We start from the raw sequence: 22412 nt of genomic DNA on the forward strand, positions 1-22412 counted from the left end.
TCGATCTTATTTTTGTTGCTTAATTGTTTTCTTATTTCTCTTTTAATGCAATATTTTGTAACAAATATACACAAGAAACCATCATTTAAAAGCTTTACTTTTAAATAAAAATAAATACACTCACAGCATCTGAATATAAAGTTTAATAATAAAACCACACAGGTTATGTATATGCAATCTTAGAGGCCTGGTATTTTTAGGGTTATTATTTTATAATAGAACTCTCCGCTTTATACTAAAATATTCTTTGTTTCACTCCTCCTATCCTCTACAATCTACTTGCAAGTAGATAGTTTACTTCACAGAAACAGAAATTATCTATTTTTGTCTTACTACAGTAAGATTAAAAAAAAAAAAAAATTCAAACAACTTGTGACACAAGCAGCGCATTGCCTTTCTAGTATCCCCAAATGTATGCAGCAAAGTAAAGAGTGTTTAAATACTGTAAGGGGTGCAGTTTTTAAAATTATTTTTATCAAATCACTATTGATTACAGAAAATATTAGCTTAGAAAATTGTAATGAATTGCACCCAGGCTAACTAGCTTTTCATATAGGAATAAAGGTTGAAAACACTGCGATAATATTCTATGCAGGATTGATTGAAGCAGTAAATCGTAAAACATCAACAGAAATGTAATTTAATGAAAATTGCAAGAACATCAAAGAAACAAAACTCAGACGCCAAAAAATACCATTAGTTTAGCTGCTTAATTGTTTTACATAAATACTTGCATACTCATAACAATAAAAATGGATCAATTCGACGAATTGAGCATCTGTCGGATCCTCTGGAGAAGCGATTCTACCAAGCAGCAATTCTTGTGGATTCGACGCATTGCAACAATAGATAGGTTAAGATGAATCATTTGAAAGGTATCAATGCTTATTGTGAATAGTTCTAATTCGGGATCAGAACATTTTACAGCATTGCTGGGAATTAAGTGGTTAAAATGACTATAAATGTACTGTAACCAGGGGCGAATGCTGGTCTTGAAATTCATGTTTGCTCTTGTTATCATTCAGAGAGTGAGAGGTGTGATTGAAGCCTGATTAGCGGAATAATGAATTACTGACCATTTAAAACTATATATTTAGAAATTTATGTACATTTAATCATACGAATGATATTCTTTTTCAATTCAGCTACTTGAATACAAATTCTACCCTACGGTTCTTCTTTATGAACTGGTCAATAACATCGTCATAAAAAGTTGGTTGTAACTTAATTTTCCCAAGCAACGCGCACACTTGTAAAGGCTGGTTGACGCTCACTGGCTAGAGCTACGTTGGCTGCGTATGGCCTGTGTTTAAGCAACAGAGTGAGACGACGTGAAATGGCTATGCGCGCGCATGAAATCACAGTGCTGTAGCGAGGACCTGGAAGCTCCTACAACCGAGCAAGCCAAGGTAGCTTTGACTAGACGAGCAAGCATCGGCCTTCGATACACAACGCAAAGCTCAATTATTGCCGCGCAAGCTTAAGACGTCTTCTGTCTACAAAAATAAAAGTCCAAATGGAATGCTTATAAATGCGTGCATTTATTAACAAATAAATATTACTTCTTTTTCAATTAATGAGCTTGCGCAGCAAGCATAGAGAATTCGCCCCTGACTGTAATCAAAGATAAATATTTATATAAACTATTATTTATTCGATATTATATTGCTACTTTTTATTGTATATGTTGTCATTATACATCTTTCCTAGTTGCAGGTTGTGGGCTATAATTACCAATTGTATGAAAATGTCTCGGAAGCACTTCCAAAAACACAAGGCATTGTGGCCATAGCAGTAATGCTAAAGGTAAGATCGTAAAAATAAGTTTTTTTTTATTATGGAAAAATTTAAACAGCTAAATGTTGAGGTAAAGAAAGTCACGTATTACTGATAATTTCAAATGAATTACTTACAAACCTTATTCATTTTCATTAACGTAATTATTAGTTTGTATTTTAATTCAAACACCTTTTTATTTTTGTAATGCTTATCCTATATTCTCTTGTACATGGATACGATTTTTTTCTTTACTGTTTGTACATAAAGTTGGTTATTTGTGAGATTTCCTATAAACAACTTGCCAACTGTTAGCAATCTGTTATTAAAAAAAAATACTTCAAGGTACTTTAAATTTGTTCTATAAAATGTGTGATCATTTTTTTTTTTTTTTTTTTTGCGTTTCAGATAGGAAACTTAACAAACCCTGATTTCAGGATCCTTACAAGTCATATCGATAAAATTATCTATAAAGGTAAGTTAGGATTTTTTTTCTTTAAAAGATTCTTTTTTTTCTCTTATTTTTGGGTAATTAAAAGTTTTTATGCGCCTTTTCCATCATCGACTAGCAGGGGAGCCTTACTTTTAATTCTTTACTTACAACAGTCGCTGTTTCTTTCTCGGCTACACGAACTGGTACTTTACAACGAATACCGTGTCATTCAGCTCCACCTCTAATCAGTGGCTCGTGACAAATACCTATCTTGGGACCAGTCGCAAAAAAAGAGATTTCTTCTGGTTGCCTGCTGCTTTGTTGTCGTTTTTTCGAAACCTATAGTGAAATAAGATGAAGTAAATGCAGACTGTCTAGTAATCTGATCTCTTTCTCTGTTTTTCTTGAATGCTTTAGACAATCTAAGGGTGTGGCCTAATTATTCGAAAATATGTGACTTGTCTGAAGATAATGCACTGATAATTTTTTTGTATGTAATAAAATAACACAAAATACTGAAACAGGATACACAGCAACAGAGCTGCTGTGCAATTTGCAACATCCAGAGGTCCTTATAAGGACTGGCTTAAAGAGGCAAAGCAAGAATGCTTTCATCTTCCCCGTTATCTGTAGAGGACAGTATAGGGATAAGGTGTTATTGAGCTATTAAAGCTCTGATCATGGCAGGAGGGTAAGAGCACTAGCCGAGTCTCAGTTAGGACTTCATTTGCGATGTGTAAGTAAAGCCAACTCAAAAAATTTAAGACGATCCCTAGACCTCTCCATAGTGGTCGAAAGACCGTCTCACTCAGCGTTGGTTCCACTGAGTTTAACACTTTCATTGCCAAGCTGAAAATTGGAATTTCGTGTGGTGGCCAAATTTTTATTATTTTTTTATTTAGTTAAAGGGGCGAAGCCTCCCCCCACCACCACCACCGAGCAAAATCGCTCATATTCCGAAGAAAAGCATTCACCGACAAAGCCCCTCACCGGGCTGTGGCGGAAAACACTTCCCCGTAGACTCAAAGTGCTCCCTTAAAGCAAAAACCTTAAGAGAGCGAACTCAAACTCTCGAATCTCTGCGTCCCAGAGGGTAACAGCAACAGCCGAGCCTCAGTTAGAACTTCATTGGCTACAGCATTGCCATCCATTACCCTCCCAGGGTATAACATCCAGAGTCCTTATAAGGAGTGGCTTAAAGGGGCGAAGCAAGAATGCTTTTCATCTTCCCCGTTGTCTGTAGAGGACAGTGTAGGGATAAGGTGTTATTGAGCTATAAAGCTCTGATCATGGCAGGAGGGTAACAGCAATAGCCGAGCGTCAGAACTTCATTGGCAACAGTATTGCCATCCATTACCCTCCCTGGGTACCAATTTTAGTCGCCTCGTACGACATGCATTAGCTACATTAATGCTTTTTTTTTTTTTTTTTTTTTTTAAGTAAAGCAAACTCTAAAAATTCGGACGATCCCTATACCACTCCATAGTGGCTGAAAGACCGTCCAACTCAGCGTTGGCTCCACTCAGTGATGGGGCACCCCGCCCCACCACCGAGTAGAACTGCTCATATTCCGGGGAAAAGCATCTACCGACAAAGCCCCTCAGCGGGCCGTGCCGGAGGACACCGCCCCAGAGACCCTCAAAATACATGTATGCACTCCCAGGCAAATCCAAGTCCCCCTCACCGGGAGCGAAATTCCGGAAGAAACCAGAGAGAGCAAAACTCTTGAAACTCTGCGTCCATTTAGTCGCCTCTTACGACACGCATGGATTTGCGGTGGAGCTATTCTTATTCCGGAAACCACACAGGGATAACATCCAGAGGTTGTTTTCATGAAATAATTATTATATTACAGTGTAGAATATTAAAAGGTGTTATTTTTAATTAGGCAATTTTAAAATTATTTTGAAAACATTTAAAAGAGTTAAATATAAAATTTAAATTTCATTAATATTTCAAATAGAATATTTAAATTCTGAAAAAAAAATAAGATAGGCAAACTTGGTAAAGATCGTTAAAAATCGCGAGTTCCTCTCTGCATTAGCTGGTGCGTTACCTACCATCATTGATGTTTTGAAAGATGTCATTCATCTTGGTGTATTTACTGAATGCGTGGAAGCGAATATTTCACAGCGAGATGTTAGAATGAATGGAAACACGCAGAGAGCGAGAAAGATGGTTGTGTGTATAATATAAAATGGATTCAGAAGACTCACCCATCCCTCCTTAATGGCATCTCCACCTTGACGCGATCGACAACTCAGACGCTTGACTGGAAACTTTATCGGACCAAAACAACGGAAAACGACTAAGTAAGGATAATGGTAACTGATTAGGAATCTTGGACGTTTTAAAAGTAGCCACGTGGAATGTGCGAAGCATAACAAAGGAATTAATATAGCTGGGATAACAAAAAGAAATTACAGGGAACAAAAGATATAAATGGTTTTACTATGCTGTATAGCAGAGTGGACCAACATATCAGAGCTTCTAGTGGGGTGGCCATTTTAATTGATAAACGGAAAAATAGAATACGGAAGTGCAATTTTATAAACGATCGAATTATAATAGTTAAATTAAAAACAAAAAGGAGCTACTTAAATATCATAGGAGTATATGCCCCTGAATAAGGCAGGATTCCGAACAATCTTATGAGGAACTACAAAAAAAGTTAAATAAATGTAATAAAAATGACTGTATATTAATTAATAGCAGGAGATCTCGATGCTAGAGTTGGAAATAACCCAATCTCAAATGTCTTAGGAAAATATGGAGAAATCTGCATGAATAACAATGGTCAAGAACTTCTGTACTTTCAATAATTTTAAAGTAACCAATACTTGTTTTCAATAATAATAAATTTGCTTGTAATGGCAGAGAAACAAGATCTATAACTGATTATTAATCATTAAAAATCTGTAAAACAGATATATATATAAATATATATATATAAATGCTAAACAAATCACTCCTTTAAAAACATACAAAGGAAACAGAAAAAAGTACAAAAAAAAAGAAAAATAGCTAAAACCATAGTACAGAAAGCTCATCAAGATGCTTCAGAAGACAAGACATAGCTTACAGAATATTAAAGAGATACAGCACAAATCAACATAATACAAGAGAAACAATGAATAGAACATTATAAGGATTTATAGTATGACCCAAATTTAATAACGGAAAATAATTAAGAAATCAGTACTGATATAGAACCAATAAAATTGGAAGACTTCAAAGAAGCAATAAAAGTATCAAAAAAATATAAAATCAACCGGATTAGATTGGCATAAATACAGAACTTTGGAAATATGGTAGAGAATATTTACACCATGGATTCTTAAAATTAATAACTGTTGGGGGAAATGTGAAGTTCCATCAGATTTGGTTAAAAGCTAAAGTTATACTGTATCTATATTTAAGAAAGGAGACAGAGATGATCGTAGAAATTACAGAGACATTTATTAAATCCAGGTTACAAAATTTACAGTAAAATCCTGAATAAAAAGGACACTTCGAAATGCTGCAAACAATCGACTCTCAGAAGAACAAAATGGTTTTAGACATGGAAGATCATGTATAGACAATATTTATGTGCTAAAACAAATTATTGAAAAAGAAGAGAATTTAATTTAGATTCATATGGCCTTCATAAATTACAAGAAAGCTTTCGATAAAATACACACAGAAAAACAACTGAATATAATGGGGGAAAAAACCCGAGAATATCCATTACATTTGGTACAGACTAGACAGTTTATATAAAGATGCAAAAATTCAGTTAAGTTACGAAAGAGATTAAAATAAATCAGGGCGTCAGGCAGGGATATAGCTCATCTCCAACTCTATTCTCTCTCTCCCTATATATATGTATATATGTATATATATATATATATATATATATATATACACACACACACACACACACACACACACCGGCTGATTATAAAATAAGTCAAGTGTTCAGAGCCCTCTAGTGAGTAATGTATTGGACGAAACACAGCAATATTCGGCAGACATACACAGTGGAACATGGGAATTCGATTTATCGAAAAAAAAGTACCAAAAGTCGCCAACAGGGGAGCCAAATTAATTTTAGTAGGTGTGACTAATGAATGACTAAATGGCAAATGAGAGACAGCACACATCAATTTCATGACGTTTATTATTAATCACAAATGACGTTCAATATGACCACCATTCTGATGTTCCAGGAACTGCATACGGTTTACAACATTTTCCACAGTGGCTTGCAACATATCGGAATTGATTTGTCTCACGTATAACGTTAATCGATCTTTCAAAGTTGGAATATTGGGTACGTGTCCTTGATACACAATGCTTTTAAGAAATCCCCACAGCCAAAAGTCGCAAGGCTCTGAACACTTGACGTTATTTTATAATCACCCGGTATATCAAATTATTAAAATATAGAAAACAACAATAGTGATTTTGTCTTTGTGGCACAATCACCATACTACACAGTTTCAGAAATAGCGAAACGCTAACGCAACTCATGTCAAGATAAAGTAAGATCACATACCCAACTTCTATAGAAAATGCACGACTAATGATTCTTCTGTCAGAGAAATGTTGTCGTAAAACATGCTGCACCTGAAGTCCGATGTGGGGTGGGGCACCATCCTGCATGAAGATGGTCGAATCGAGACATCCTCGTTGCTGCAGTTGAGGAACCACAAAGTTCTGTAGCATATTGGCATACCTGTTAGCATTGACGGAACAGGTCACCGGTCCATTTTGGCGATTTTCCTCGTAAAAGTATGGACCGATGATAAAAGATGCCGTAAATCCGCACCACACTGTGACTTTTGGGTGAGCGGATAGGCATCTGCAGACACACGTGCGGATTAGTTGCAGCCCAAATGCGACAGTTGCGTGTGTTAATTTGGCGCTCTTTACTCGGTAAACAGCGCCAACATTTCCCCTGTTGGAGACTTTTGGTACTATTTTTTTCGTTAAATCGAATCTCCATGTTCCATTGTGTACGTCTACCGAATATTGGTGTGTTTCGTCTAATACATTACTCGCTAGAGGGCTCTGAACACTTGACGTTATTTTATAATCACCCGGTATATCAAATTATTAAAATATAGAAAACAACAATAGTGATTTTGTCTTTGTGGCACAATCACCATACTACACAGTTTCAGAAATAGTGAAACGCTAACGCAACTCATGTCAAGATAAAGTAAGATCACATACCCAACTTCTATAGAAATTTCATCGCGCACTTTGTTTCTGTGCGTTTTGAGATAATGATTACGTCATCCTTCCCTTAAAATACTGTGTTCAATATTACGAGAGGGTTAATGACTTCGGAGGACACAACAGCATCAGATTCGTAGTTTTTTGGAGGTACCACTTGCGCATATTCCCCCCAGTATATTTGTATTATGAGCATTGCATGTAAATGCCATCATTAATTCATAAGAAAAACAGTGCATTGAATATAGTTCGTTGATGGCTATTAGTTGATTGTGACGTCACAATATTTAAAAATATGACGCAAAAGCGATTCAACCACAGACATTTTGATTATTTCGAATACTGTATTGTTTAAAGTGCCAATGCAAAGTGCACCACGCATGCGTACTTGTTATCATAAATTTGGCTTTAATAACCGCTTCTAGTAGAAAACTTTTCTGTGAATTTTGCTTTCTCTTCTATTCGGTAGCTGTATTGCGTAAAAAACGAAGCAGTTTTTTACAGAGAGATAAAAATAGCCTTTCACTGAAATCAAAAGACATTGACAAGGTACATAAAAGGCATCGCTGCTTTGTTTTTCTTGTACGTTAATCTAAACACAACTCACCGAGCGACAGACACGCTCCATGAAGTGTTCCTGAATCGAGTTTTATCCAAGTTTAATATAACCGAGTCATTAGTGCTTTAATTGCTTTACGTACAGAGAGATGGATGCGGCGATACAACCATAAAGCTGTCATCCAGCATAATTTAAGTGTCAAAACAGAACAGCTCGGCTTTTCCTGCCCATTCTTTGGCAAAACGGAAGAAAGCAAGATTAGTCTGAAGTTTGCCTTTCTTGGGGAAGTGAAGAGACAGGACCTTCATTGTTGAAATTTAAAATATGTTAGGTGATGACCTTATGGGCTGATCTGTGAATTTCGGCATTCATCTTGTGACGCACTGTAATTAAGCAGCTAAAATCATTAAAGAAGTTTAAAGGGAAATGGGCTTTGGACCGGTATCTGACGGGGGGGGGGGAGCTTTTACGGACACATTTTTAACAAGAATTTCAAAGCGTTTTGTTTGCATCTCAATATAATGAATTCATTTACTAAAATAAAGAACCAAAAGGCTTAATTTTGGCGATGCAAAATTACATAAATTAAGTGGATCCAGCATTATTTCAAAGCCGAATGCAGAAACTATGAAATTTTCGCAAGGAATCTGAACAGAGAGCTTACGGGAATACACTCGCCGGCATTTACGAGTTGTCCTACCGCGGACCTTATAGGTCGCGGTAGGACAACTTGATCGCTTGTCCAAGCGTCCATATATTCGCCTTCTATTGGTCCATTTTGATAAAGTTTCACTGACCTGACGGCTGCTTCGAACTGGTTAGTCCTCCTCAGAGACCAGGCAGAAACCTTAAGAGAGCAAAAACTCTCGTTCAGCGATCATGTCTCCTATAAGGTCCCCGCTAGGGAACTGGTAAATGTCGGCGAGTATATTCCTGTAAGCTCTCTGGTCAAATTTCGTGCGAAACTTTCCTAGTTTCTGCATTCGGCTTTGAAATAATGCTGGATTTAATATCCACTTGACTTATATAATAATGAATTCATTTGGTTTGGCTATGCTAATAACTTTAAGTGAGAGGTGATGATTTTCATCGTCCGGTGTGACAGCACCAGGTGAAGGATTGAAGTTTATTTTGGAGCTCTAGAACAGTTTCTACAAATACATATTATATACAATTTTAACCCAACCAGGGTAAATTGCTATAGGTTTCCGATAACCATGCGTAGGCATGAGCCATATAATAAAATAAATAGTTCCTCTTGCGTCTACTAGGCGGCAGAATAATCAGTTTTTTAGCTGAAATATATTGTTAACAATTTTTTTTTGTTGTTCAGTTAAGTAAATTACATTTTCTGGATGTATTTTATGCAATTGTTCATACTGAATAGCTTTTATAATATGTTTTGCTTGTAGAGGCGGATTCAGAGGGCGGGGAGGGGGTCGATAAGGCCGATCGCCACACCCTTTTTATTTTAGAAAATTAAATTTAAAAAAGGTACTAAATATTTATTTTAAAATCTAAATAAATAATATCTTTGTTCATTTCTCCACCAAAACTGAAGTCTTCCCCGATTGCCATTTTGTTGGTCTCAAATTGCCTATTAGCTCACTGAAACTGGAGTCGGTAATAAATCAACAGACTTCAAGTAATGTAGGGCTTGACATCGAGACGAACAAATAATGTTCCTTTGCCATTCATCGTATCTACTTCAATTTTGCAGATGATTTGGAAAGAGCACGAGCAAGTAGTGAGTCTTTGGGGTGGGGGGGGGCAGAGAATTCTGCACTTCAAACATTATCTACATCTATTATCAACAGAGTACATTTGAAATATTCACCTTGCAAAAAAAAAATCAACAGGCGCCTAATGGCATTGAGAATAGCTCCGATCATTTTCTTGCTCTGGAAAGAGAATTTGCCTTCGTTTTTTGTTATTATTGAGGTAGGAGTTTAAAATTACTTTCGCTGTTTTCCTTGTTATTTTGACAACCGGCTGAATTCTCAACAGAGGGGAAAAAAACGTGAACCTTAGAAGCAAACGTATATATCGTATATTTGGGTTTTAGATTTAGTTTTAAGATTGCAGGAAGAACTTATCCAATTTTGTTCTTCCGTATTCGATTTTTTTTTTTTTTACTATTCAACTTATCCCATTATATTCGGAAAACAAATATTGTTCTGACAATTGAATACCAGATAGTTTCTGAAAGAGAGAAGAAGGAAAAAGTTAATTCGACTGATATTTGATAACGTGGGCCATCATCTGGAGTTGGTTCCATTATACACGTGATATATCAATGCAGCGTAGGTAAACTACTGTTCTCTATATACAAAATGGAGGCCATTACAAGAAAGATAATACTCCTCGAATAAAGAATATTAAGGAGTAAGCCATTGTTTAGTTGTCTGGGGGGAAATCACTACACATTTTTCTCAACTCGAAACGGAATGAGAGGTAATAAAGAGAGCTGTCAATACCAAATACTATGCAGAGAAAGAAATAAAGATCAACATCTTAAAAAATCTTTCTGCTGAGGATCGGAAATGTATTTACTGAACAAACAGCTGGCTATTGTAAGTCCCATAAATTTCCAGCATTTTAGATGTTTTCATTATATTATCCATATTTTGAGGCAATGCAAAATCGAAAAAAAAAACCCTGAAGGAGATTTCACTGATGACCATGATGATAATTCATTTGTTCATTATGAATGACGTCACTATACCTGAATGCCATTTGATTGATTTCACTGGTGATCAGACCATATCCTCAGGGATCATTTCTATGTTTACTAAGCCTAATTTGAAATTGCAATTTCAAATTAGGGTTAGCCATTTAAAATTATATTTCGTGAAATAGATTTAGAATTATTCTGAGGCTTTCACAATGTACCCATAAAAGAAATTGTAACGAAATATGATTAAATAAATTCCTATGAAATCACCACATTTTCCTTTAAAAAAATTTTCCCCTTCATTTACGAACACTACGCCGTAAAATTCATTAAAATCTGTATTCATATCAAATAGCAAAAATCTCGTTTCAACTAAGTAGAGGTAGCCACCATAGAACTTAACACTTAACTCCCAAACTGCGATCCCTTTAACGTTTAAACAAAAATCCTCACAAGAACAATGCAGAACTTCCTTAACAGCTGATAAGTTAGTTCGCTTCTAAACATCTGTACACGTGCTGTGGTCTATTGTTGCGTACATATTAGATAACATTCTAACAATGCCTTAGTTGCTCGTTAGCATGTCATCTAACAACAGCTTGTTATTAAAACGTTGTATTGTAGCCATAACTATTGTATTTAACAGCAGTTTATTGTTAGCTAACAATGTGTAACATCCAACCGTGGCCTATTAGAATGTTATCGAACATGTAATAATAATCTTCTACATATTACCAGGGAACTCCTAATAGCATATTGCTCCAGGTATTTTCCTTTTTTGTTTTGTCCACTGCCTGCGTAAGTACTGTTTATTAGGAAATACAATATTGGAAGATGGACCGTAATCTTGTGGTCAATTTCAGTTATTCATCCTCGGTGGTTCGGGATAATTTTCATAATGTTCGAGATTAAATCAGCACTTGGGGAAGTGGATATAAAAGTATGATATGAAACCTTTCTTGGAAAGAATACAGGCATTAACTTCAGCGATGCCAAGAAGAAAAAAGAGCCAGCAGAGTTATTTAGATAATGTCGCCTTGTACTTAATGTCTGAGCACATGTTTAATAAAAGCAATAAAAGAATTTTTTTTTTCTCCTAAAGATAACCGTGGGTTTTTTTTTGGCGATTTTCTCTGCTTCATTTTCTGGAGTAGCGGGAGAACTAGAGACGCGCGCTTTTAACACTCTCGTCACGTTGAACAGTGATAAAAGGTAGCGGCTCGTGAACGTGCAAAGAAACCATTCCTGGTTCAAATGAGAACAATTGTTTTGCGTAGCTGAAAAGATCGTTTCACAGTGGGGAGTAAAGGTTAACAGAACTGCCTACCACTCGTGTAATTACGTGTCTGAATTAGGAATCATATAAAAATGAAATGGTACTTGTCGGACATTGTGTTTCTTATCGTAATATCCACTTGCCGATTTGCTGCCTCTGTGAGAGGTGGAGCACCAGAGGTCACCATAGCTTGATCGCCATGTAAGTCATCCTTTTAGCTCTACGTGGTGAAATTTAATTCATTTCGGATACTTCTTTTCCAAGATAATGCACAAGTCAGTATATTTAACCGAGAATCCCTAACAGAAAATGGTCTTACATCAGAGATATATACTTACAGCCTCATCTTGGGCAGTCGGATGGATGATGCAGCTTACATCTTCCTGGTGTAAAAGATTTGGGTTCGATTCCCATTGCTGATGTAAGGAATATTTGTTTGTTCCAGAAAACCAGACAAATCGACCTCCGAAAACATCGTGGATCAGACAAGAACATTGGAGCGTATAGAAGGCCACCGCAGGTGTCCTGATTGCATCTTTTAAATAGTGCAATACCGGGCAGCTCATTCATAGCATATTATGAATTATTAGATTGTGATCTTCACCACAGATGGTAGAGCTTCCGTAACTCAGTCAGTATAGACCTTTGGTCAGAAACACCTGGGTTCGATTCCCGTCAGTGATGTGAGGAATCTTTATTTGGTTTCTTTCGACGAAAGGTGAGTTAGCCGGTCTCCTACGGAGGTAGGGTTTTTTTTTTTTTTTGGTCTCCCAGAACAGGCAAGCCGGCCTGGAGAACATTACGCATCTACAAACATAGGACACACTGGGAGGCATAGGGCTAACCACCTTATCCTCGGGACGAGTAAGGTCAGGACAGCTCCGTAACAGGCCACTAGGCCGAATACGTAAAAAGGAGGAAGAAGAAAACCACAGATGGTGAGTTAGCTGGTTACGTACGGAGGTAGTGAGTATCTCTAGGAAACTCGGTCCACGAACACACAGTTTCACAAATATAATAATGCTTAACCCTAAAGGAATGAAAAGCCGGTTGGCTGCATTAAATTGTCTAAAACTGTTAATCAGCGGACTTCCGCCCCTCCGTTCGCGTTGAGTTGAGGTGGATAGATCTTCACCGTGAAATACGGAGATATTGGGCTTGTTTCTACCTTGTAAAATTATTCAACTCTAATTATAATGATGACCCACTAAAGCGAGTACTGTTTCATTTAAGGATCCATTTAAGCAGAGGGTAAGGATTATGTTTAAAACAATAGTCGATGACTAACATATACAGCACACATAATCAGAACAGCATTAACCGAGTTTCGATATCTGTATCAACAACTTTGATCCACTTGTTCGGTAACAATTGAAAGATATTATCGAAAATCATGTGATAAATACATTTTTAAAAGGAACAAATTGGTATGTTTATTGTTATTTTTAATGAAGCAATAGGATCGATGAATATTAAAAGCCTGCAAGGCATTTAATACAATGGATAATTTCTCATTTTGATTTGCGGAAATGCAGATACCCATGATAACCGACCATACCAAGAATCAATAACGACAAATTTGGGAAGCTAATTACCTAACGAGGACAGAAATGCAAAGATTAATTATTCATCCCGGACAGATAATAAGAGTGGTTGGAAGTTATACTTAGAAGTGAATACAGTTTGGAACGAGTAAGCCTGATGAAACAAATCATCTCTATCCAATCAAACAGTATCTTGCGTTGAAATGTAGGAGGAATAACTGCTGAGGGAAAAATACATAGACCATCGCTAACATACAATTTGCACTAGTTTATCGCTTACAATTGTTGGCATCATGTTGTTGTTGTTGCCCAGTTAGCAAGCAATTAGCATTGTTGACGATGAAAATAATTAGTGTGTTGAAAATAATAAATAACATCTACAGCGAACTGAAACTTTCTCATTGTTAGAGCTAACAATGGCGATTGGTTTGATTGTTGAGAAAGTGATAATGTAATAAATCATAGCATTCAAAATGACAAACAAGAAACTAAGTCACAAATTTCAGTTATAGTTGCCATGGAAACAGGAAGTAATCATAAATTCGTAGTAGCAATTATTTAAAAGTTTTACTAAAAAAAAATTGTTTTCATTTCAATATTTTTCACTTACTAATTTAATAAATTTGTTTCATTGGCAAGCGCTTTCGAAAAAATAAAATATATAATCGGATGCCAGCCACAGGAGTTCAAAAAGGAGCACAAAGTAGATTGTGGATTTTGATTTAATTATTTCTTTTTTTTTTATTAGGGTAAATTCGATTGCGCTTTTAGTTTTGCACCACGCATTCTGCATTTGGGACGAATTCTTTTTTTTTTTTTTTTAATAAAAATGACCATCACTGATTACAAAGGTTTGCGAATGATGGCATGAACTTGTGCCTATAATCAAGCAAATGTTATTTTCCCAGCACAAAAGCAAACAGAGGCGTACTTCATAAATTTATTACTTCCAGTAGCTAAATAAGAATTTGTTTTTCTTTAGGACAATGCAAAGTATGTAAAATAGAATATTTCAGCTAAATGTTTGATATAATTACAATGCATATTAGGGAGGCCGTGGCTCTTCATTATTTTCGTTACACTTGAAAGACGGCAGACAAATATGTTTCTTTCATTTATCAGAAATCCGAAAAGGCTGTAACATGAATACTTCTGTTATGGTTTGCGAAAATAAATAAATGGGTAAATAAGACCCATCTCTTCTGATGTTCTAAAGGGGGCAACTTAATATCCCTAGGAAGAAAAAAACCACAGATGAAATTTAAAGTTTTGAACATTGTTGAACTTTTTTTTAACTATTTAAAATACTTTAGTGGTTTCTGCATTTATAAATTATTTTAAAAAGTGAACGGAAAATAGCTGCTTCGGTACAAAAAAAAAAAAAAATCGGGTCACTTATTAAGTATTACAAACAATACTAGGAATTATATATTCAAAGGAACAGAGAGATACAGACTTATTATATGGATACAATTCAAAAAATCATCAGCCACTTCCCTAGACATCAACCCAGACAAGAAGAAGCCAGTAGGACTCCTATACCGTATATCAAAGGCATCTCGGAACGTCTGTCAAAAATTTATAAAGAAATACAAACTCGCCGCCACCTATAAACCAATCAGTGGCGGCTCGTACATAAGCACTACAACATTGCAGCACCCCAAGGAAAAAATGAAAAATTTAAATTTTGTTTGTGTTTATAAATAATAACAATGCTTGCAACATTATATAAATGCAATACAACATGTTAAAGGTTACAGCTTAGATTTCGACGTTAATTGAATAGTTAATAATTGGAATTGTTCGATTAACGCTTTAGATTACGAAACAAATGCACTGCGATCTAACGCAGTGTCGGAATTAAAACATTCGGCCAATTGCAGCCAGACTCGCCGATATTCGTTTGCGCTTCTCATTGCACATTACAAGTGATTCCGACACTGCTCGTTTGGGCAGTGTATCGTATGCTTGCGCGTTATTTCTGTGATATACGAAATTTTTAGTATTGGTGCGTGTTCGTGGTGAACTATTTTTTGTAAATCTTATTTTATTTTATTAAATTTATTTATTAATAAATTCCTTACTGATTAGGAAATTTTTTTTTTTTTTTTTTTTTTTTTTTTTTTTTTTTTTTCATATGCAACACCCTCACTTAAAATTTTCACCGGCCTTGCCACACTGAAACCAATCAACCAGACCTGAACACCAAGATCACGCCCGTCTGATCAAATCGCGCGAATCTGGCCTCGCTCAAGATGGAGTTGAAAACCCTAACCATAGAATCCAATGTAAAACCACCAATCTGTAACATAGATCCATATATAAACATGAGAGTTTATATAAAAGTGCTGAAGCCTTACGTCACAGACCCAATCTTAACCGTAATGACCCCAAAGGTCTGGGAAATTATCCTCAATTGTATAAAATAAATTTATCAGATTGTATTTTAATTATAGCCGATTTTTTGGGGGATCCTCAGACAAGATACTGTACACATAGAAGGATTCCAATGTAAGAATGCGCACTACTTTCCTTTGAATGTAATTCCTATTGTTGGTTAATAACTACTGATGTCTTATGATACTTAAGATGAAATATTTACATATTAAAAAGTTAATTACTGTGGCATCCGTGTGAATTTTTAGTTATGAATACTCCACAGGTTTCACTATATAATAGAGTATAAAAGGTTCTCCCCTTCCCCCATAGAACGTAACTTCAATAATTTGGTGTGTTCTTCCCTCACAGGTCATTACGTTAATGTGACCCACGTTTCTGTCCACGGACTACTTCCAGAAATCAGTCAGTACATGACATATGAAGGATCAATCACAATGCCAGGATGTCACGAGACAGTCACGTGGATAGTACTAAACAAGCCTCTTTATATCTCCAAATCACAGGTAAGGGACTGGATCTTTTTTTTTTTTTTTTTTTCAGTTTCTTCCAATAACTATTTGCAATGGACAAACAGAGGGACTGAAACAGAACATTGGGAGGAAGGGGTCTAAATTTAGGAGGGAAAAAATGCCAGGAAATATAAAGTTTGTCAATAGCTAATCTTGGAATTTTTTTTCATTCCGGTCCTACAATGAACTCAAACAAGATATTTGCAATATCTTGTTTGAGTTCATTGTAGGGATATAGTTAAAAAGAAGGGGAAATATAATTAATATATGAAAGAAAATTGCTTGGAATTATGGCCGAAACAACTAAGCCATACAAGGCAAGGTATTGCCAGTTCAGTGGGTGGCTGCGTTACACTCATTACCATTAAAACGAGATTTCGGAAGGGGGAAAAGGAACTCTTCCCGTCCCTCTAATGATACTGCGAAGGGAATTGATCCCAGATCATTCCAGTTAGAGGACGTCATCGCAATCGAGAGAGAATTGCAGGTAGAAAAATCCTTGGCAAAAGTTCAGTTTTCGTCACTTGAGAGGTCTTTTATTGACACGTGCACACATGCGGTACAAGAGGGGCTGGGCAAATAATGCGAACTGATTTAATATAATTTTATCAGAATGACAGATTTGTAATGAAAGAAAATAACTGGTATTAATATAACCACAGGTAGTATAGTCGTAGAATTACAATTTAATGCAAGGCATTTGTTGGTTAAAAACAGAAAAAAAAAACGGCAGTTTTTCTGTGTGTTGACAATTAAAGTAGCGAACTCTGCTTACTTAACTAAATGAAGGCAAATTCTTTTATTTCTGATTTTTTCCCTTTCAGCTGTATTCCCTCCGTAAACTGATGCAAGGGGACGAGAAAAACCCTAAAACCACATTAGCTAACAATTTTCGTCCTCCCCAACCACTCTATAACAGATCCGTCCGGACGAACATAATCACCCCACAAGAGGAGGTAAGAAAATTCTCTTTTGCATTTCCAGTTTCAATTAAGTTTATACGAAACTGTGTTTTTGATATATATATATATATATATATATATATATATATATAAGTACAGACATATTTTTATTTGTCTGTCTGTACTTAGATAGGCGCTGATGTATTTCGAATTATTTAATGTTTTCAGTTAAGCTTTTTTATAATGGATCAACAAACTGAGTAATTACTTTGATATTCCTGTGAGTAATATGTTTAGAATGACGCTAAATATTTTACATTTAGAAGATCTTTATAGTAACGAAAGATTATCTTGGTTTCTACTTTCACCAAGATAAATTTTGTTTACTTAAAATGTTCTTTTAAATGTAAATGAATCAGTGTTGAAGCAGATGCAAATTATTAGCTCTGTTGTCATTTAAATCTAGAGAGATAGATAGCCGAATCTCCCACATTTGTAATATTACTTAAGCTATCTATTTGGTTAACTACATCTTAATTTTAAAAACCAGACAAACGCATTACTGATATAAGACCTTTAATAAGAAATAACACTTCGAGCGATCTGAGAAGTCGATTGCTTATAACTTAACGTGACGCAGACACTCAATTTGTGATCCACACACTTATTTTAGAATTTCTTGGTAGAAAGGTTGTTAATCTAATACAATTTAGCGCATCGAACGTTTTGGGTATGACAAAAGTAACTTTCTCAATCCACTTCAGGCGTCGCACCGAACAATGAAATTCATCTCCCACCGAAAGACATTCTTACAACATCCAACACCACAGTGGAATGCGAAACGTCGGCTAGTTGAATGAATGTAGAGCCGAGACGCTACTAAATAAAGAAGAAAAAAAGATTTTCGAGTAATTGCTTCTTTCTCAGATCTTCTTCTGCAGAACAGATTAAAAGTTTGATTTTGCCTTACTATTCCAATCGGAAATACACGCAAAACCATATGCTTTATATGCACGTGTAAGACCAGTGTATATTACTGCTCAGAAAGCTGATTTTTCTGTAGTGAATTTTTGCCATCCTTGGATGTTTTCGCACGGATTTCAGAGTGTAAAATTTCAAATTAAAGAAAGGAAAAAAAAAAAGAACAAAAATCGTGTTGTGGCGAGCCTATCCCTTTCCTACCTTTAATGTGGTTCCCACACACGAAAGGTTTAATTGTAAACCTATAGTACATTCTTTCCGTGGGTAGGCTAAAGGTGCACGATTTAAACATAGCATATCCACAAGTGTAGTAATTCTATCCAAAATCATCTTTATTTCCATTCTATGTAATGTTTTCATAACTTTATTATCCCAACTTTCTTAAGAATTCGAAATATTCAAATCCTATGTTAATAAGAATCTTGTCTATTTACAAGATTCAGACCAGCCGCTCAGTTAACTATCTTCGTGTTTACCGTTGAATAAAAAATCAATTGGAGTGTTCTGTAATGCATTAAATAAAACATAAAATGCCATGTTACTGAAGCGACATCTATACGTTTACGATTAGAAATACTTTGTAAATTCCAAAGCCAACTGATGACTCCTGTATTGCAAAGGAATGTCCATCTCCCGATAGGAAGTGCGCAGGTTGGGAGGGATGCTGTGGAAACTCCCTCTGAGATTAAAAGTAGGTTGTAGTTGCATGTGTTTCCTTAAACCTGTCCGGTAGTGATATTGACTGAGCGCGTGGATCCCGAACTAATCAAGACTGTGAGGAGGGTGTTTCATGTTTTGGGATGGAAAAAATCCCTTCCGTATGTTATCCTATGCCGGAAGCAAACTAAGTTCTATACAGGCAGTTTGCGTCAAAATTTTATTTAGTTTTGGTAGAATATTCACGTTTGCAGAGATTCCTTTGTAACTCAGTGAAAATCCAAACTGAGTTGAATGCGTTTGGAAGTGATTATCTAAAGTATCGCTCCATTCCGGAATTTCAGTGAGATTAAAAGTTAGACTAAAAACTGTACATTATGGGCTACACATTCCCAAACTTTTATTCCTTGTATATTTATCAAAAAAAAGTCAATGGATACTGAACATTAGCTGTGAATGCTCCTCTACTAGTGACGAAATATAACTTCTACTTCGTAATGGAGGGACGACAGGAGACCTTCGACCTCCTGGAGGAGCAAATGGAGCCGATATCGTTCACTGCACTTACACTAGGTTTTTTTGAAGAAGAAATCTTGAAATATTCAACCGAAGGAGACGGTAGCTTTCTGGTAAGCACCTAAAGTTCTCAAGGTAGAGAACCACACAGATTAAATTTGTCCTTTTTTTTTTAACAAAGACAGGATTCGTCTTTTGTGTATCACAACTTACTTCCGATTTATTTTCTTGACTTCAGTATTTTTTTTTTATACACAAAGAACTATTTCAATTTTATAAGTCAGTTTAATAATTGTTCTAGAAATATTACTTTATTATTTGTAATATCATGTATTGATTAAAATATTTTGCAGGTAATAATAGTTCGTTGTCATAATTACTGGAGTTTTGAGTGGATCTAAGCCTTTTAAAAATAACTTGCGATTAAATAAAAAAAAAATTAATGTAATAAAACCAACAAAATTAAATACATGGGATGACTAAGTCTTCATGTAATCACGAAAAAAATCTAAAAAAAAAAATTAGCGATGTCCTACTTTTTCTCCGTTGTGCTAACAATAATAATTTTGAAGATCAGTTTGATTAATTATGCTATCAAAAATTGCGGTAAGTAATTACATATTTTGCACATTTCAGCGTGAAATGCGTTCTCTTATTAACATAGCGAAGCCTTAAGTTCGTCCTTTCTTGCACTAACTTGAACTTTCTTCATAACTAACGATTTAACTTGCTAAATATCTGCTCTAGTTTCCTCTAAGCGGATCATATTAAACGAATACGTGTCTTCGCGTCGGTTACTTAATTAATAAAATGGCGTTTTAATTAATAAGAACATAATACTTCTTAGAAAAATTTTTAAGAAGTTTCAAAAACCTCTTTAGCTAATTAAGGTGGTTGCGGATCGGTATTCGCACGACAAGTATTTCTTCTTCTTTACATCTTCCGACAGCGCTGTTTTCTTGTGGCTTGGCTTCTGATGGAGAAAACTGGTGAAATTGTCTTTCGGAATATTTTTATTGGAATTCTGTAACTCCGATTTAAAAAAAAAAAAAAATTATATTTTGGTAGCTTTCAGTGAGATGTGATTGAAAATGTAAAATGCTAACGTATTATGTGTTTAATGACAAGCAGTGTCTTTGAAGATTATTTTGAAAAATATGAGAGCCAATCAGAATACTTGCAATTCGGACAGTTTAAAGATTGAGACGGCCGGTGTCATACGGTATTAGTTTCAGTTACAAGAACCATGATTATGTGCAGTTCGCCATGATCACCTAACGTTACCATGTTCGATTTGAACATAAACCTTCGTTCCGACAAAAAAAAAAAAAAAAAGCATATCGCTGTAAACCCTATTAATCATTTCTTACTGAATATATCTTGAAACGTTTCTCAATATGATTATTCTTCTTCAGCCCATCTTTCACTTAGCGTGTACAGTCCCATGATTATTAGTTATGATGAATAAGTCCGGCACGTGACTTTTCTGCTGTTTTGAGGAACGAAAAATTTAAGGGAGTAAACCCTTCGCTTCCGTATGACACTGGTTAACTCAATCGTTTGATTTGAAAGGTTCGTCACAGACGGGATTTGAACCCAGATCTTTCCAATCAAAGTGTTTATATCAACTGAGCTACGAAAGTTCCCCACTATAATTATTACTTTGTAAACATATATTAAAATAACACTATAACCACCCCACATTTTTTTTAATGCACGGCGCCGTCATCCCTTGATCAAACATTGATGACACGGAAGTGCAACTGTGAAGAAATAAAACTCCGAAAAGTTGTTGGTAAATAAACATTAGAAAGGTAATGGCACAAGTTTAGTGTCATTAAGAGCCAAGGTTCACACTCCTTAGAGGCTTTAATATCGTATTTACAACCGGGTTCGTTGAGGATTGATTGTTATAAATACCGTTCCAAAAATGCATCTTGCGGCCAGCCCTCCACGTGCCAATTAAATTCCTCCTGTCAGGACTTCTTTGCAAGGTAACACCTCTCCGTAAAGGTTAAAATTTCAGCGGGGAGACATTTGGTTGACTTAAACTTTATTTTCTTACCTTCTTGACAACTTTGATAGCTCTTCCTTCACTTTAATACAATGATTGATATTTTAATGTACCCTCCGGTACACTTAGCAATATGTTTTACGTTCTTACTTGCAGGGAAAGAAATGTTTTACGGAAAGAAAGATCTTTTACAAAGGTAAGAATATTTGAGTGCATGCTTAATCGGTCTCCGCATGGATCAGATGGAATTTAACTTAAAAAAAAGAAGCTTCTTTAAGACTCGTCAATTATATTTCTTTATATAATTATATAGAATGTTTATAGGATTTTTTGCGTTTGCATGTGGCATTCTTTAGAGTAGATTTAATGTTGTGCATACGTTTAATTTATTTGCTTACTTTCCGTTAGGCAACGTATTCGATCGGACGCAATAGAAAAAATATTGGATTATCAGCAGGGTACAATCTACAAGAGGAAAGTTCCTGAGGTTTTGAAAGGCTGCATCTAATACGTAGATTACACCATGTGATAGATGAAAACTGTGCTAACCGAAGAATAACAAAAAAAAGTGGGAGGACTGATGTAAACTAGATTAAAAAAACAAAACATCTGTGACTTTTGTATGTTAACATGAACTTCCAAATGATACGTACGTCTGAAGAACAAAAAAAAAAGACGAATGTGCCACCTTAGTATCCTCATCTTGTATCACACTTCAGTTTGTAAAAATCTCCGAGATATTTATTAAAAATTTCTGTATCTCCTACTCGATTTCTTGATTCATTTGAAGATTACAATACCGAACAAATGAAATTAATTCAATAGGATGTTCAACCAGTGCAGGCCATCATGACGTTCCTTGCTTAACTGGAGTTGATGTAGTCAATGTTTCACATCTCTAATGCTTCACCATTATCGACGTCTTATAGAAATTAAGTTTTATACAAA

At 35.5% G+C, this 22412-nt stretch overlaps 1 protein-coding gene across 1 annotated transcript in view; it reads left to right on the forward strand.

The window, feature by feature from the left end:
* The window catches only part of LOC150104248 (carbonic anhydrase-related protein 10-like), a 185663-nt gene extending 163677 nt beyond the window's left edge, over positions 1-21986 (forward strand). Inside the window, exons 5-10 of the mRNA XM_090396435.1 lie at positions 1711-1806; positions 2185-2251; positions 16234-16388; positions 17219-17350; positions 21621-21660; positions 21873-21986. Coding sequence (XP_090252561.1) covers positions 1711-1806; positions 2185-2251; positions 16234-16388; positions 17219-17350; positions 21621-21660; positions 21873-21898 — 516 coding nt within the window. The 3' untranslated portion in view covers positions 21899-21986. The remainder of the gene's footprint in view (positions 1-1710; positions 1807-2184; positions 2252-16233; positions 16389-17218; positions 17351-21620; positions 21661-21872) is intronic.
* Positions 21987-22412: the final 426 nt, after the last annotated feature.

Source organism: Typopeltis vanoorti, chromosome 8, assembly GCF_054136105.1.
Source record: "Typopeltis vanoorti isolate ZY-2024b chromosome 8, IOZ_Tvanoo_1.0, whole genome shotgun sequence".
In the NCBI taxonomy this organism is placed as follows: Eukaryota; Metazoa; Arthropoda; class Arachnida; order Uropygi; family Thelyphonidae; genus Typopeltis; species Typopeltis vanoorti.